The 16,008-nt window shown below is 42.3% G+C and overlaps 1 protein-coding gene across 1 annotated transcript in view; it reads right to left on the reverse strand.

Annotated features, from left to right (window-relative positions):
- The window catches only part of MPZL1 (myelin protein zero like 1), a 38,731-nt gene that overhangs the window by 12,715 nt on the left and 10,008 nt on the right, over window positions 1-16,008 (reverse strand). The window contains 2 exon segments of the mRNA XM_058185214.1: window positions 7,059-7,272; window positions 7,868-8,028. Of these exon segments, the coding sequence (XP_058041197.1) occupies window positions 7,059-7,272; window positions 7,868-8,028 (375 nt within the window).

The following is a 16,008-nucleotide window of genomic DNA, read 5'->3' on the forward strand; positions in this document are numbered from 1 at the left end:
GAGGTACCTGCAATAGGCTGGAAAAGGTTGGGGCCAGGTTGTAGTTACGTCGGTCAGCTCCGCTTGGTGTGGGGAGGGTAGCCAGTGTGGCCCATTGTTTCTGAATGATATCAGTGAAGAGCTTAGGAGCCAGGATGAAAAGCTGTTCCATCACTGATTCTGAAAACAGACCATGGCAACCTTCTTGCGATGAAGAAAGACCTGCTTGTGGAGGCTCGGTGTCAGTGAAGCCTGCCGTGGCTTTGGCCTTGTAGAGTAAGGATTTGAAGAGACCCTGTGGGAAGAGACCCGTAAAGGCTGGGGTGTCGGGAGGTGCTCCTTCATCGTTGGAGAAATCGGCCTCTCTCTGGGTTTCCTCTTCCTGGAAGAGGGTGTCACTGTCCCCTGAGTGAGAAGGGGAATGTTGTGGAGAAGCAGCGTGGCTTGCTGATGGCGAAGCGTGGCGATGACGTGAGATGTGGTCAGAAGCGACTGATGCAGAGCGATGCTCCTGAATGCCTATTGCGATGGCTCTTGTAATAGTTCGAGTGATCAAGTCCTGCATCACTTTGGGTAATTCAGTTAGTTGTAAGTCAGCTGGCCTTGTGGCTGGCTGAGGTTCAGGTTCCTTCTCAGGGATGGAGCAAGCAAAGGGGTCACTAAGGCCGCTGTAATCCTTGTTCGCAGAGGTTGCCATATCAAGTGATAGTTGTCCAGATCGCTCAGGCGACAAGGCCTTGAATTGTGTGGTAGGTGACTCAGGATGAGCCAAGGAGAAATGTTGGCTGATTTTTCCTGTAGGAGGGCCTGTCTTTTTTCAGCCTGGGAGACTTGTTTCTCCAAGGCCTTCTGTCTGTGCTCAAGGTCTTTGAGCTCTGACTTGGAGGGCTGTTGTTGAACCCTGCGTCCAGCAACTGACTTACATATTGCTTTCCTTCCACCAGAGGCTGAATGGTGGTCTGCCATGATTTTATTTATTTATTTGATTTTTATACCGCCCTTCTCCCGAAGGACTCAGGGCGGTGTACAGGCAAGATAAAACAATACAATATACAGATTAAAATACCATTTAAAAAACTTATTTAAATTAGCCTAAAATTAAAAAATTTCCATACTAAAAACCCCGTTTAAAAATTGATAAAAGATAAAATTCAATTTAAGACAGCCCCGCGCAAATAAAAAGATGCGTCTTCAGTTCGCGACGGAATGTCCGAAGGTCAGGTATTTGGCGTAAACCCGGGGGAAGTTCGTTCCAGAGTGTGGGAGCCCCCACAGAGAAGGACCTTCCCCTGGGGGCCGCCAGCCGACATTGCTTGGCGGACGGCACCCTGAGAAGTCCCTCTCTGTGAGAGCGTACGGGTCGGTGGGAGGCATGTGGTAACAGCAGGCGGTCCCGTAAGTACCCAGGCCCTAAGCCATGGAGCGCTTTAAAGGTCGTAACCAGCACCTTAAAGCGCACTCGAAAGGCCACAGGCAGCCAGTGCAGTCTGCGCAGGAGCGGTGTTATATGGGAGCTACGCGGAGCTCCCTCTATCACCTGCGCAGCTGCATTCTGGACTAACTGAAGCCTCCGAGTGCACTTCAAGGGGAGCCCCATGTAGAGAGCATTACAATAATCCAGGCGAGAGGTAACGAGCGCATGAGTGACCGTGCACAAGGCATCCCGATCAAGGAAGGGGCGCAACTGCCGAACCAGGCGAACCTGGTGGAAGGCCCCCCTGGAGACGGCCGTCAAATGATCTTCAAACGACAGCCGTTCATCCAGGAGGACACCTAAGTTGCGCACCCTATCCTTTGGGGCCAATAACTCGCCTCCAACAGTCAGCCGCGGCTGCAGCTGACTGAATCGGGGTGCCGGCATCCACAGCCACTCCGTCTTGGAGGGATTAAGCTTGAGCCTGTTTCTCCCCATCCAGACCCGTACGGCTTCCACGCACCGGGACAGCACTTCAACAGCTTCATTGGGGTGGCCTGGGGTGAAGTACAGCTGGGTGTCATCAGCGTACAGCTGGTATCTCACCCCAAAGCCACTGATGATCTCACCCAACGGCTTCATATAGATGTTGAACAGAAGGGGCGAGAGAATCGACCCCTGCGGCACCCCACAAGTGAGGTCCCTCGCGGTCGACCTCTGCCCCCCTGTCAACACCGTCTGCGACCGGTCAGAGAGATAGGAGGAGAACCACCGATATACGGTGCCTCCCACTCCCAATCCCCCCAACCGGCGCAGCAGGATACCATGGTCGATGGTATCAAAAGCCGCTGAGAGGTCTAATAGGACCAGGGCAGAGGAATAACCCCTGTCCCTGGCCCTCCAGAGATCATCCACCAATGCGACCAAAGCTGTCTCCGTGCTGTACCCGGGTCGGAAGCCGGACTGGAACGGGTCTAGATAGACGGCTTCATCCAGGTATTGGGGTAGCTGTCGCGCCACAGCACTCTCTACAACCTTCGCAACAAAGCGAAGGTTGGAGACTGGACGATAATTACCCAAAATAGCTGGGTCCAGGGAGGGCTTCTTGAGGAGGGGTCTCACCACCGCCTCTTTCAAGGCGGCAGGGAAAACCCCTTCCAACAAAGAAGCGTTGATAATCTCCTGGAGCCAGCCTCGTGTCACCTCCTGAGTGGCCAGTACCAGCCAGGAAGGACACGGGTCCAGTAAACATGTAGTGGCGTGAAGCCTCCCCAACAGCCTGTCCACGTCCTCGGGAGCCACAGGGTCAAACTCATCCCAAATGGACTCAACAAGACGTGTCTCCTCTCCCTCGCCTGGATCATCCCAATTTCGGTCCAGACCATCCCGGAGCTGAGCGATTTTATCGTATAGATAACCACTAAACTCCTCAGCACGTCCCTGCAACGGGTCATCCTGCACCTCCTGATGAAGGAGCGGGTCACCTGAAACAGGGCGGCCGGGCGGTTATCTGCCGACGCAATGAGGGTGGAGGTATATGAGCGCCTCGCCTCCCTCATTGCCACTAGGTAGGTCCTAGAATAGGACCTAACTAGTGTCCGATCAGCTTCGGAACGGCTGGACCTCCAGGTGCTCTCTAGACGTCTTCTCCGGCGTTTCATCTCCCTCAGCCCCTCGGAGAACCAAGGGGCCAAACGAGATCTGCGCCGGGTCAGAGGTCGCAAAGGCACGACACGGTCCAAGGCCCCAGCCGCGGCCCGCTCCCAGGCCGCAACTAGTTCCTCAGTCGTGCCGTGGGCCAGATCCTCAGGGAATGGCCCAAGCTCCGTCAGGAACCTCTCGGGGTCCATCAGGCGCCTGGGACGGAACCACCGTATAGGTTCCGTCTCCCTGCGATGGTGGATGGCGGTTCAGAAGTCTAGTCGAAGGAGGAAATGATCGGACCATGACATCGGTTCGGTTACTAAGTCATCTAATTCCAAATCATTTAACCACTGTCCAGAGATATAAATCAGGTCCAGTATGCCTCCCCCCATGTGCGTGGGGCCATCATTTACCCGAATCAGGTCCAAGGCCGTCATGGAAGCCTGGAACTCCCGAGCTGCAGTCGATAACAAGCCAGCCGATGGCAGTTGAAATCCCCATGACTATAAGTCTGGGGGTCTCAACCGCCACGGAGGCAAGCACCTCCAACAGCTCGGGCAGGGCTGTGGTCACGCAGCAAGGAGCCAGGTACGCGATCAACAAGCCCAACTGATTCCTATAGCCCCACCTCACATAGACGGATTCACAACCGCAATCTGAGGAACAGTGGCCTCCCTCGGCTCTAGATTTCCCTTAATGACACCCGCCACCACCACCCCTACCTTGGGCCCTCGGCTGATGAAATGCTCGAAAACCTGGAGGGCACAGCTCAACGAGGGGAACCCCCCCCTCCGGACCCAACCAGGTCTCCGTAATGCCCATAAGGTCCGCGGACTCCCCCTGAATAAGATCACAAATCAGGGGGGCTTTATTAGCCACGGACCGGGCATTACATAACATCAACCGAAGATCCAGGCTCTGAGGATCATGGCCGCCTGAGGAACGGGTAGGGACTGAGGGGCCGGAGCACGTGATCGCCGTCAAACATCGAGCACGTGCTCCCAACACTCGATACGGCCCCCCCCTCCGCCATATCTGCCTCTCCCACTTACCGTACAGATTGAACAACCCTTTAGTCCTGGAACAGAACCCTCCCCCCCTGCCTTCGGACCAGATGTAATAGTGTCGCGAACAAGCACAGGGGCTGGATCCCTCCCCGACGGGTTCTCTCCCCTACCCGTCGAATCCCTCCCCCCCCTCCCAACCCTTAAAATCCCCATTAAAACTCCCCTTAAAAAATCTCTTAAAACAGCTAATTAAAAAGCCCCTAAGCCTCCTATTTTTAGCATGCCACCTCTCGGGGCTCCAAAGCCCGCCCTCAAGGTGGGCCTCGATAGTATGGAGGCCAAACCCGAGAGAGGGCATCTCGCAGGGCAAGAAGGTCAGCCGCCGTGGCGTTCGCATCACAAAGAAAGTCCGGCAGGAGGCCCATCCTGGGCCGGTCAAGATGGTAACAGATGATACAGTGACCACAACCAGTCTGTCAGTCAGTCCTGATGGGAAACAGTCAATAGTGATCCTTGTGGGGTAGAGGACAAAACCGCTCACTCAGTCAGTTCACCACCCCCTATAAATAGTCAGGGGTGGACTAAGGAAGGAGGGGGGGGACCAATGGTAAAGATGTTAAACAGGCCGTCCGCCGCCTTGAAACACCGAGGCAGGCCGCCGCCACCGGCCACCTCCGCCCGGCGGTCTGGTGGTGGGACACGCAGGCAGGAGTAACAGTGGCGGCAGTACCAGAGTGTGGTGTGGCCAGCACACTAAAACAGTCTTAATGACTGCAAAAAAAGTGCAGCTTACCTAGGGAATCCCTAAGGTGTTTCCAGCTCCTATGTAACTTCTTCTCCCCCCACCTTTTTTTTTTAGCTAGGTGAGGAAGGGGTGGATACAGGTTGAAATGGACTTGCCTGTGGTACAATCCATTGAATAGGCCTCGCAGCAATGGCGGCGGCTAGGCCTGTCCTTCAAATAGTCAGCAGCCTGTCCCCAGTTGCAGGGCTGCTCTGTAGCCCACCTTGAAATGCCAGAGATTTGACAGTTGCTGATCGCTAGACACTCTCCGGGGCACCTTCCGAAATGCCTGATGCAAAAGGGCAGAGCGTGGGCCGTTCTGAGTGCTGGCCATTTGAATTTGGTGCGTGTGCCAAAAGGCAGCAGTAAAAGTCGCGCCAAAGCGGCTTTCCATTTGTTTCTGCAGCCGTGGCGACTAATTGCTGCTATGCGGCTCCCTGAGCTCCCTGCTCATCCGCAACTGAAAGACGGAGGTTTTTGGGGTGGGAGGGTTGGGGGTGGCGGTGATGCCAGCAGCAGCCCCTTTGTCCCAGCTGTCCTCAGCCACCATCTGATGAGGGGGGGGAGGAGAAAATGGCCTGCGAGCCAAGCGGCAGCATTTTCAGCACCCTGAAGTAGCTAGCACACTTCGAGTCCCCTTTTTAAAGAATTTTAAGGTGAACCTGAGCTGAATCCAGATGATGATGATAGGTTGGTACAGAGAATCTGCTGACATGTCTCGACAGATCGACTGAGTCGAAAAACTGGAGTCGATGGAGGCATATGGAGGCGTGGCCATAAAAATTATGACTCAGTCTCCAGGCAGATCCACTGCATCAACCCATCTCTGGTCCACTCTGCAGCTCATTAGGAGGACAGCATGAAGCAATAAGAACTTCATATTCCTCAGAGTTGAAAATGTATCTTTTTTATAAATATGTTTTTTTCTATAAAAGATTAACTATACTTTAGGACTCTCAACATAAAGAATCTCTCACTCTGTCCAGTGATTCTTCTTTTAGATAAAGCAATATTTAGATCAGTGCTTCCCACGGCTTTCCTTCATAACCCAAACAGCTTATCAGAAAGTCTTATAATGTTTCAAGGACTGGACATAAATCCCTGCAATCAGTGGTCACTGAATGAATATTCACAACTCGGGGATTACTTATATTATGAAAACAGTACCACTTAATGATATTTACATCATTTCAACAAATTACCATTCACTGATTGTCTTAATAGGAATACTTTAGGAGAACTTCATATATATTTTAGGCAATATTTAACTCAATTTAAAAGTCCTTGTGTTGGGCAATAGGTTTATATGCCATTACTCAAAGAATTTTTTTTTACCGATTTTGGGTAATTTTCCTAGGTTTGGGAAGCGCTGATTAGAACCTATGAAGTTTGTTGATTTTTCTTGGTAAATTTATATATAGCTTTATAGCTTTATTTAGCATAATCTAAAATTATTTATGGCATTAAATAAAACAGTTTAACAAAATCATTTATAAGTATTACATCAAACAAACTCAATCTAATTGATATGTTACTAACCTTGTATTTATGGCCGTACTTAAAAAGTTGGCAATTGCTGATCTAGTTTTAGGATTTTTCTAGGTGAAATGTTAAAATGTTCACACCAGTAAATACCATCTCTGACTGGCCTTGCTCCCATCTATTCTCTGCCTCCCGAGTCCCAGTTGATTGAGAGGAAATGGCAATTTTACAGTATCCTACCCCCGGAGCGGGATGGGAATGGAGATTTTATAGTATCCTTCCTCTGCCATGCCCACCAAGCCACACCCACAGAACCGGTAGTAAAAAAAATTAATCCCACCACTGTATTACAGGACAAAAACTCTGAGAAATTGGAATCTGTGATGGCAACACATTAAATCTAGCTTTTGAAAAGGCCATTTTGTACTTCTTTAAATTTTTATTAAGCTATGTGGGAGCTGAAAGTTTATTTGTAATTTATTCCAAAAATGACAGATGAATACAGAATTTTGGCTTTTGCGATTAACTCATTTTAAGTTATTCCATGACCTTTAATACAATAAAATGCTGGTAAAATTTCTACACCATGGTTCAGAATAAAATAATGGAATAAAATGCAGAATAGCCAAACAAGTACTTGCTTCAGCGCATTGTTACATAAAGTAATTTTAGAGAAAGAATGCAATTTATGCAGAACCTCTCCATCACTCATTAATTAATTTTTCATTCCATCCACTTATTACTGTACCTTTCTCCATAACCCTGACTTTGATTTTTCCTGGTGTAACAACTATATCTGGAGGGTTTTTAACATCACAGATATAGGTTCCATTGTCCTGAAATTGCATGTTTGCTATAGTGATTGATGCATCTTTCCTGTTAAGGTCTCCAGCCCAGGTGCTTCTGTCATCAAATTGTGTGCTCTTTCCAGGATATGCTTTTCCGTTGGAATAATAGAAGAACTATAATCAAAAATACAAAAATTTTGCTGTATTAAAAACTTGCTTTCCACCTATTGCCTTAACAAATCTGCTAAATTTCTTCAAAATTCAACTCATACAATACATACATTTCAAACCAGTGCAAGAATGACAAAGATAATACTGTACTTGAGAGCCTGAAAAGCTGGTTTTAAACTAGTTGAACAGTCAGAGAAACATTTAACACATAATATCAAAAGAGTTTTTAACATTTTAGACTAATTTCAGGAGTTCAGGTATCTTGCTCTGCCTGACTTTCCTCAATTCTGTTTTTCTTTTCTCAAAATAATGAACCGGTAACTACTACTAATACAATTACTATTACATGATTTCATTCTGGTACCAGTTTATTATTTTTCCAATCATGTTAAGATAAAAAGGTATCTAACCAAGCTTGATTAAAGCATTTCCTCATCTAAGCAAGGTTTTTGGTGACAACCAAGTTTGGTGAAAATATAATTAATATCTTAACCAACATTTCAAGGAAACAATCAGGCTTTTCGTAGTATAGAGAGCAATGTAAAATTAGGCAGGGCTTTTTACTTCTTACGATTTTCTTTTGCAAACAATATCTTACCGAGATAGGAGATGATGATCCCTCTCCTTGGAAACTCCAGGCAACAGAAGCTGAACTGCTGATCACTTCTGTGGAAGTAAAAGTGCATGGAAGCTTTGCCTCAGTCCCATTCTCCACAGAAAATTCTGTCGGCGTGTATACCTCCACAGCTGAAACCTGGACTATCAAGAACATCATTACAAGAATTGGAATACCAGATACTTCATATTTATTTATTTATTTATTTATTTAATTTCTATACCGCCCTTTTCCCAAAGGACTCAGGGCAGTTTACAGCCAAAATAAAACAATTGATACAAAAATTAAAACAAATTTAAAAACAAATATTCAAATTTGGCTAGGAACTATAAAAATCCAATAGTAACCCCATTTAAAAACCATTAGGCCAGTCCTGCGTGATGGAACAGAAACGTTTTCAGCTCGCGTCGAAAGGTCCAGAGATCAGGGAGTTGGTGGATCCCTGGTGGTAGCTCGTTCCAGAGGGTTGGAGCCCCCACAGAGAAGGCCCTCCCCCTGGGGGTCGCCAGCCAACATTGTCTGGCCGACGGCACCCTGAGGAGACCTTCCCTATGGGAACGCACTGGTCAATGGGAGGCCACCGGTAGCAGCAGGCGGTCCCGTAAATAACCCAGTCCTGTGCCATGGAGTGCTTTAAAGGTGGTAACCAACACCTTGAATTGCACCCGGAAGACCACCGGAAGCCAGTGCAGCCTGCGCAGGAGAGGTGTTATATGGGAGCCACAAGTCGCTCCCTCTATCACACGCGCGGCCGCATTCTGAACCAGTTGGAGCCTCCGGGTGCTCTTCAAGGGGAGCCTCATGTAGAGAGCATTGCAGTAGTCCAGGCGGGAAGTGACGAGGGCATGAGTGACTGTGCATAGGGAATCCCAGTCTAAGAAGGAACGCAACTGGCATATCAGGCGAACCTGATAGAAAGCTCCTCTGGTGACGGCCGTCATATGCTCTTCTAACAACAGCCGTGCATCCAGAAGGACACCCAGATTGCGGACCCTCTCTGTGGGGGCCAATGACTCGGCCCCCACAGTCAGCAATGGCATCAGCTGATTATACCGGGATGCCGGCATCCACAGCCACTCGGTCTTGGAAGGCTTGAGTCGGAGCCTGTTTTTCCCCATCCAGACCCGCACGGCCTCCAGACACCAGGACATCACTTCAACGGCTTCGTTGGGGTGGTTAGGGGTGGAAATGTACAGCTGTGTATCATCAGCGTACAGGTGACACCGCACCCCAAAACCACGGATGATCTCGCCCAGCGGCAAGATATAGATTAAAATAAATATTAATATTATTAATATTATGTTAATATCATAAATATTAACACTATCCAAAAGAAGATTCAAGAATCTATTAAATTATAGAGATTGAGTTAAAAAATCAGTTTCAGTTCACTTATCTTATTAAGCCATCATATGGCTGGTTGGTTTTTGATTTTGTATAAAGTATAGATGCAACATTACAATTTACTGTCATGTGCAGACCAGACTTTCTGTGAATTCTTAGGAGAGAAATTCAATACAACACATTATTTCAGAATTTTTCATTTTGTTATGCAGACACCTAATTTCATTTTCCAGCAAGCCTAATTTACAGTCAGAAGACAATGTTACTCCCCTCTTCTGCTACCCATTTGATATAAGAACCACCACTTGCGATTCTAAATTGCAGAATGACAACATATTTTTCTCTCTCCTTAATATTATATAGCTAAGTGTTCTCTACATAAGTGTTCATGCATTTAATGAAGTTGATGTACTATGCTATATATTCTATTCTATTCCCTGCCTATTTCTTAATTTAGAATTATTAAAGGGCTTACAGATATTGGTGGTCTATTTTCCCAGTGTGCAATACGTTAACAACTGGTTTTTCTCTGGCTGGCAAAACATTGAACTTCTATCATTTCTTTACCACTTTTCACTGTTGTAAAACTACTGCACATAAATAGAAAATATATACTCAAAGACAGAGAAGGATACACATAGTGGTTCTGTTGATTTAGGGAAATATATAATTTGACTGGGGGCACTTAATCTTTTGCATGAGCTCACCCATCAACTGTCTTTCAGAACAGCTATACCACCACCAAGTTTTTTCCAAAACCTATAGGTATTCAAATTGGATATCTTGTGACTGGGGAGTCCTAGTTTGCCGCACTGATGATATTACCTAGTCAAGTAATAGAATGTCTGCATGAAAATAATCAAGCTCAGAGAACATCAAGGACTCCATAGTTAAACCCTGAGCTACATATATTCTACTTTTTGACTACACTTCTATCAACCTCAGTTTAATCCTTTCTTTTTAATCTTCTTTCACAGCTGGCTGGTAGAACAAACATTTCTAGTTGAAAGTGTTGAACGTGTGTCTAATGCCAGCATACAACGGCAATTTCCAAAATTTGCCATGTAAAAATGAATGATAATTAGTGTGATGTGTGGTTCTAGTCAATTATGATTCAAAATAGACCTGATCATATTACAGTTTTCTTTCTACAATCCATTCCTCACCAGAGAATATTGGGTTTTTTGGTACCTCTGAACAAAACAAATAGGAAATTTAAGAGTCACTTTTCATCAGCTTAAAAACTGTTTTAAACTGTTTTTTAAAATAACATTAGAGACCTAAGAGGATATATACTAAGAGCTAGGTTTAAATCTCTGTATGTTCAATTGTTGTGAGTTAGAGAGCTAGAAAGATTGCCAAGGCCCTTACATAAAAGTATGGAACGAAGAAGCTTCTTGGATGAGAAGCAAAACATCTTCAAAAAAGCCCAGCTGTCACTTGAAAAAGCACCTTTGGGTCATACACAAGAGATCACACTAAATATGATCCATTGGGAAATAAGTGAAAACCTACTCCCATGAAGGAAAGTAAATAAACATTCACAATCAAAGCAATGTACTCCAGAATGTGAACCCCTGCCCCAGGCTAGAAAGTATCCAACAATCTGTTAACAAACAGCAAATGACAACTGCACACTGCATTGGTGCTCGTCATGTGGCTGGATTAAGGCAAAAAAATCATGTCCAGCTGCTAATGTGGCCAGTGGCACATTTGTTTGATGTTAAAAAGGTATATAGGGTTCAGAACCATGAACCAATACACAAGTTATTGTCAGAAGATAAATATCAATATTGAATACTGGCATTCTTTAAATCAGCAATCTGAAACAAATAAAATGGTATTTTTCTTTCAAAAACTGTAGCTAGCTAGTGACATAATTGGAGATAAGGATGGGGGGGTTTCAACGCGATATCTGCCTTCTTTGGGAATAATCCTCACACTTTGTCAAACCAGGAGACTGTAAGAATCAAAGGCTTACACTTTCTAACTAACAAAGACCTGAATATAGTTTCAAAATTTATATTTGGATTTTGATAAGGAGCCACTTGAAATGCTTTGGACTTTGTTGCTGTTTTGCAAACAACAGTATTGCATGAAATACTGTTTCTAAAATATTGAAGAAACCTAGTAACAAATTTAGAAACTGTTAATCCTCCTTCTCCAGAAACATGTCTTAACATCCAAAAATGTTTTCTAATGACAAATCTATGGAATCAAAACACCACATACACACACAACTAGAGAAGGCAATTGTTTCAGTATCCAGTCAACTTCCTCTGAAAAACAATGTAACAAAATGTTTCAATGCAACATTAGAGTTTCTGAAATTAGGGGTTGGGGGGGAAACAATACCAATGTTTACTCTGAAAAACTCCACCCAGGCACTGTGAAGTTTAAGAAAACAACCATTTCAGATATCATAATTACAGGATCTCGATATCCTAAAACGTGTGCTTTATTTTCACATGCTCTCAGAGAGCATTTTAGTTTGAAAAAAAATGTCATTAAATTTTCCTAACTAGGGAACACCAATGATTAAACCAAAACAAATAGCATGTTAACATTCCAGATTAGTACACAAATTAGGCTTTAACCTTTGTGTGAACATCTCTATTAAAAATATAAATGTTGACATTTGTATCCCAATTTTTAAGAATTTGAAGTCTAAATTGCCAGGAAACATTAGCTTGCAACATCTTCTTAAAACTAGTATATTCAGGATGAGTTGGAACAACTCCGTTGGCTAGAATAGATAAGAAAATTAAAGCACAATACCACTGAGCATCATATTGGGAGCAGCACCATGAATATCCCTCTTTTAACACTGTTGATGTTTCTGACTTTCATAGAATAATTCATAATGTTCACAGCTAATAGATATTACAGAATTGTGCATGAGTTCAAGGCTGTTTCAGATTTTGATCAAAAGCGCAGGCAACCCAATTTAAAATAATAGTCCTCATGAAAGTAATTATCAAAATCTGCTTATAAGAGGTTGGGACACAGAATCACCACTGATTATTCTAGGCCACCTGCCAATATTTACCAATTTTAATAATGCCAGAACATAGTACAGAGCAACACTCGATCCCATCATTTTTTGGACTTCACATTGCCAAAGCTTTTTAAAAGAGTCACAGAATAAAATACACAAAGTGCATACCACACTAATCAAATTGGAATAATGAAAGTGTTTTCTAAATTATACACCACAATTTTGTAAAAAAGGGTTTTGACAATAATTGTTCAGCAACTCTATTACTCCAAAGTTGGAGTTTAGTCAACAAAAGAAGTAAACATTAGGGGCAATCTATTTTGATTATCATACTACATTGAATTAATCAGATTAATACTAGCCTGACTCAAGCCAAATAAATAGTTTGAACTAAAACTTCCTTGCCATTAGCCATATTTAAGTTGCTTAGTTTCTGGTTTCAATAAAGGGTATTTCTTTTCTGGATTTGCTTCTAGTAAGAAGGAACCCAACAACATAATAACTGGTATGAAAAGAACCACATAGATTAAGCATGGACAAACTATGTGCACCTCAAATGTTATCAAATTGCAACTTGCATCATTCCTCAATAGTTGACAGGCTTGCAAGGGCTAATCTAAATTTGAGTTCAAAGCATCTAGTTGGTCACATGCTACTTGACACTACAATGAACTATTGCAATGAGAATTGAAAGAAGTTGAAAATATGTTAACTTATATTTTGTTTGCTAAAGAATACTCCATACTCCTTTGATCTACTATTGAAAAACTGTGACATATGCTTAGATTTTAAAACAGTCTGATTGAACATTGAAAATAATAAAATTGTGAAAGTCATATAATAATTTTTAACAGATTAGCATAAGCAGATAGCCATATAACTTGCAAAATATACTTTTGCCATATATGAGTATAAGCAAAGAGTCACAAGAGAGAATGTATATTAAGCTTGACCAGGAACATCCTCCCCCCCAATAGTGGAATATATCACTTATCTGAGAACAGGATAACTAACACTGTGTTTTATCAGTGCGATTATCTCTACATCCATTCAAATGCCATTCTCTTAACAATTGCTTTCATCTGTCCTATTTTGATTAGAAGTATTCTGTAAACATCCAGTACCTCACCAACTCAAAGGCTTGAGTAGAATTTGTTGACTTTGTAATGTAATGCTATCAATATAGCCAGACACTACTTGGATTAATAACTCTGCAATAAATTGCTACTATGGTATTCTCCAAATGGTATGGATAACAACTCGACAGTGGTTTATATCTGAATACTTGAAAGATAGTAGGTTACCTATCTGTGAAGCAAGCTTTTGTAGGCAACCATCTGGAGCATTATTTCATTTTCCTATTAATATCTGCCCAGTTCAACTTGCAGAACCAATCTGAAAGGAACTATTTTTGCCTCTAGTCAAATTATCCTACTTGTACTAGAAGACGTAGACAGAACAAACATGAACACACTTCTTAATTGTTGCTTCATGGAAATTTTTTCTTGTCTCAACATGTGTAACAGCAACAGCTAGGTTTATATTTTTGAGAAATCACTATTATCTAACCAGTTTAATGTAAGACAAAAAACAAGTCTAGATTTAAAAATGCAGCCAATTTCTTATTCCTCCATAACTGTGTGTAAACAATCATCCTTAGGTCTTTTTCCCATTACATAGAAGTTTTCAAAAGAATGCTTTGTGGAGGCACAAATTTGACTGCTAACAATGCTTTTATTTTCAGTTATTCATTCATTCATTCATTCATTTATTAAATTTCTATACCGCCCTTCTCCCGAAGGACTCAGGGCGGTTTACAGTTATTTTTTAAAAATATTGGTTTCATAGAAGAAAATAAGATGTTTATTCAATAACTGCAATATGAGAGGAAATATTTTGATGAAATTCAGAAAGAAAGGAAAAAAACCTTTCAATTTTGAAATAATTAGTATCCAAAGCATAATCTCCAATGCTAAAGTGAAATATTGTTTGCCTTTGGCTTACTCTGATGTGTAGATGGTTCCAACTACATATCACAGTTTTGGATAACTGTGCTAAAGAAAAAATTAAAAAGGTACACTTAGCTTAGGGTTACAATGGAACCAGATCTAAGTCAGTTTCTATTTAAGGGATAAGGTCTCTAAATAGATTTTTGAATCAAGCCCTAAGCCCACCAGTTCAAAATGCAACTCAGGTTTTAAATACTGAATTAAGTTTTAAAATACTCTAGGTTTTCTGTGCCAGTAAAAAAAGAAATAGAAAAATATATAAACAAAATGTTAAGCAGAAAAGGGATGGAGAAAATAAATATAGTACTTTTTATTCAAAAATAGAGGTCCCCAATCCCAGGGCCCCTGGCATGGCATGCCAGAAATGGGCCATGCAAACAAGCGAAGCCCCATCAATGCAATGCAGGTAGCACACTAAACCATGCCCCCTCCGGTCCGTGGAAAAACCTCTCTCCACGAAATGGTCCCCAGTGCCCAAAAAATTGGGGGCCGCTGTTCTAAAACTAAACTCTCTTTCTGGGAGACACAAGTCTACTTGGGCATAAAACATGGCATATACAAAAAAAGGGGGGAAATCATCCATCTTCACATTTATCTCTGGGGCACAAGGTTACAATAAACCATGATAAAACTTGCATTCCTTTTAACTACCGCTAATCTCATTAGAGTTGCCATTAGTTTTTTTTCTTTGATGATCTAATTGTGAGAAAATCTCACTTCTGGTAAATATACAGCACAAATTAACAAGTCTTCAACACTTTTTGTAACTACTGTAGTACAAAGCATGGAACTTGGAAATGAAACAATATTTTCAACTGATATAATCTTTCCAGTAACTTTTTAAAAATGCAAGTATAGTATCATCAGAATAAAATATTAATAAGTTTCAAACAAACACTATATTAAGTACCACACTGGTTGAATCTTAGTATTAGCCTGATTTATATCCACATTACATATGAAAAATAACTGTAGCAGTCATATTGAATAATAAACACTACACAATTTTACTACTGTTCTATTTGCTGTGTAACATATAAAATACATCAAATATTATCAAATATTTCATGGTATTAAAACTCAGAAATAGGGAATAATGCCACCTTCGTACTGCTAATATTGCTTCAGGCTACAGAAGCAAACTTGGCACCAGATTGCAAAAGGATGAGGTAATGTATGTATCAATTTATTTGTAGAAATATAGCACTTTGCCACAATTAAGCGATAGATTGATTTATAAAATTATTTTAATCTTGTTAGTTGTCCTTTTGCATGTATTAATTTTGCATATATATCCTATATCGGTTATGAGAGGGAAATGGGAGCATCAAGATAAAATATTCCCAATTACACTGTTGCTGAGCACAGCTTAGCAAACTAGTGATCTCAAGGACATCATATCATTTGGATAAACCTATTTTTCAGCTAACTAACATCCTCTTTCTGGTAACACATGAATCATGTTTATCATTTGTTTTCAGTGAAAAACAACTGCAAATACTATAGGAACCAATTTCTAAAACTGATGTTCAGGTCTAATATAATGTGTATGAGTGGAGTGATTCTGCATATCAGGACATCATCAAAGCTTCAGTTACACCTCTGAGACATATGAATTCCAAATAGTACTAGGGATAAAACTGAGGGGTTGTCTTCTTGCTACCAAGAAGACAAACTCCAGTTTTTAGGTAAATAAGCAGCTATATCAATTTGTTTAGTAAATAATATAAGGAACTTGAAATTCACTTTAAAACATACAATTATACTTATGC

This window comes from Ahaetulla prasina, chromosome 5 (assembly GCF_028640845.1).
Source record: "Ahaetulla prasina isolate Xishuangbanna chromosome 5, ASM2864084v1, whole genome shotgun sequence".
NCBI lineage: Eukaryota > Metazoa > Chordata > Lepidosauria > Squamata > Colubridae > Ahaetulla > Ahaetulla prasina.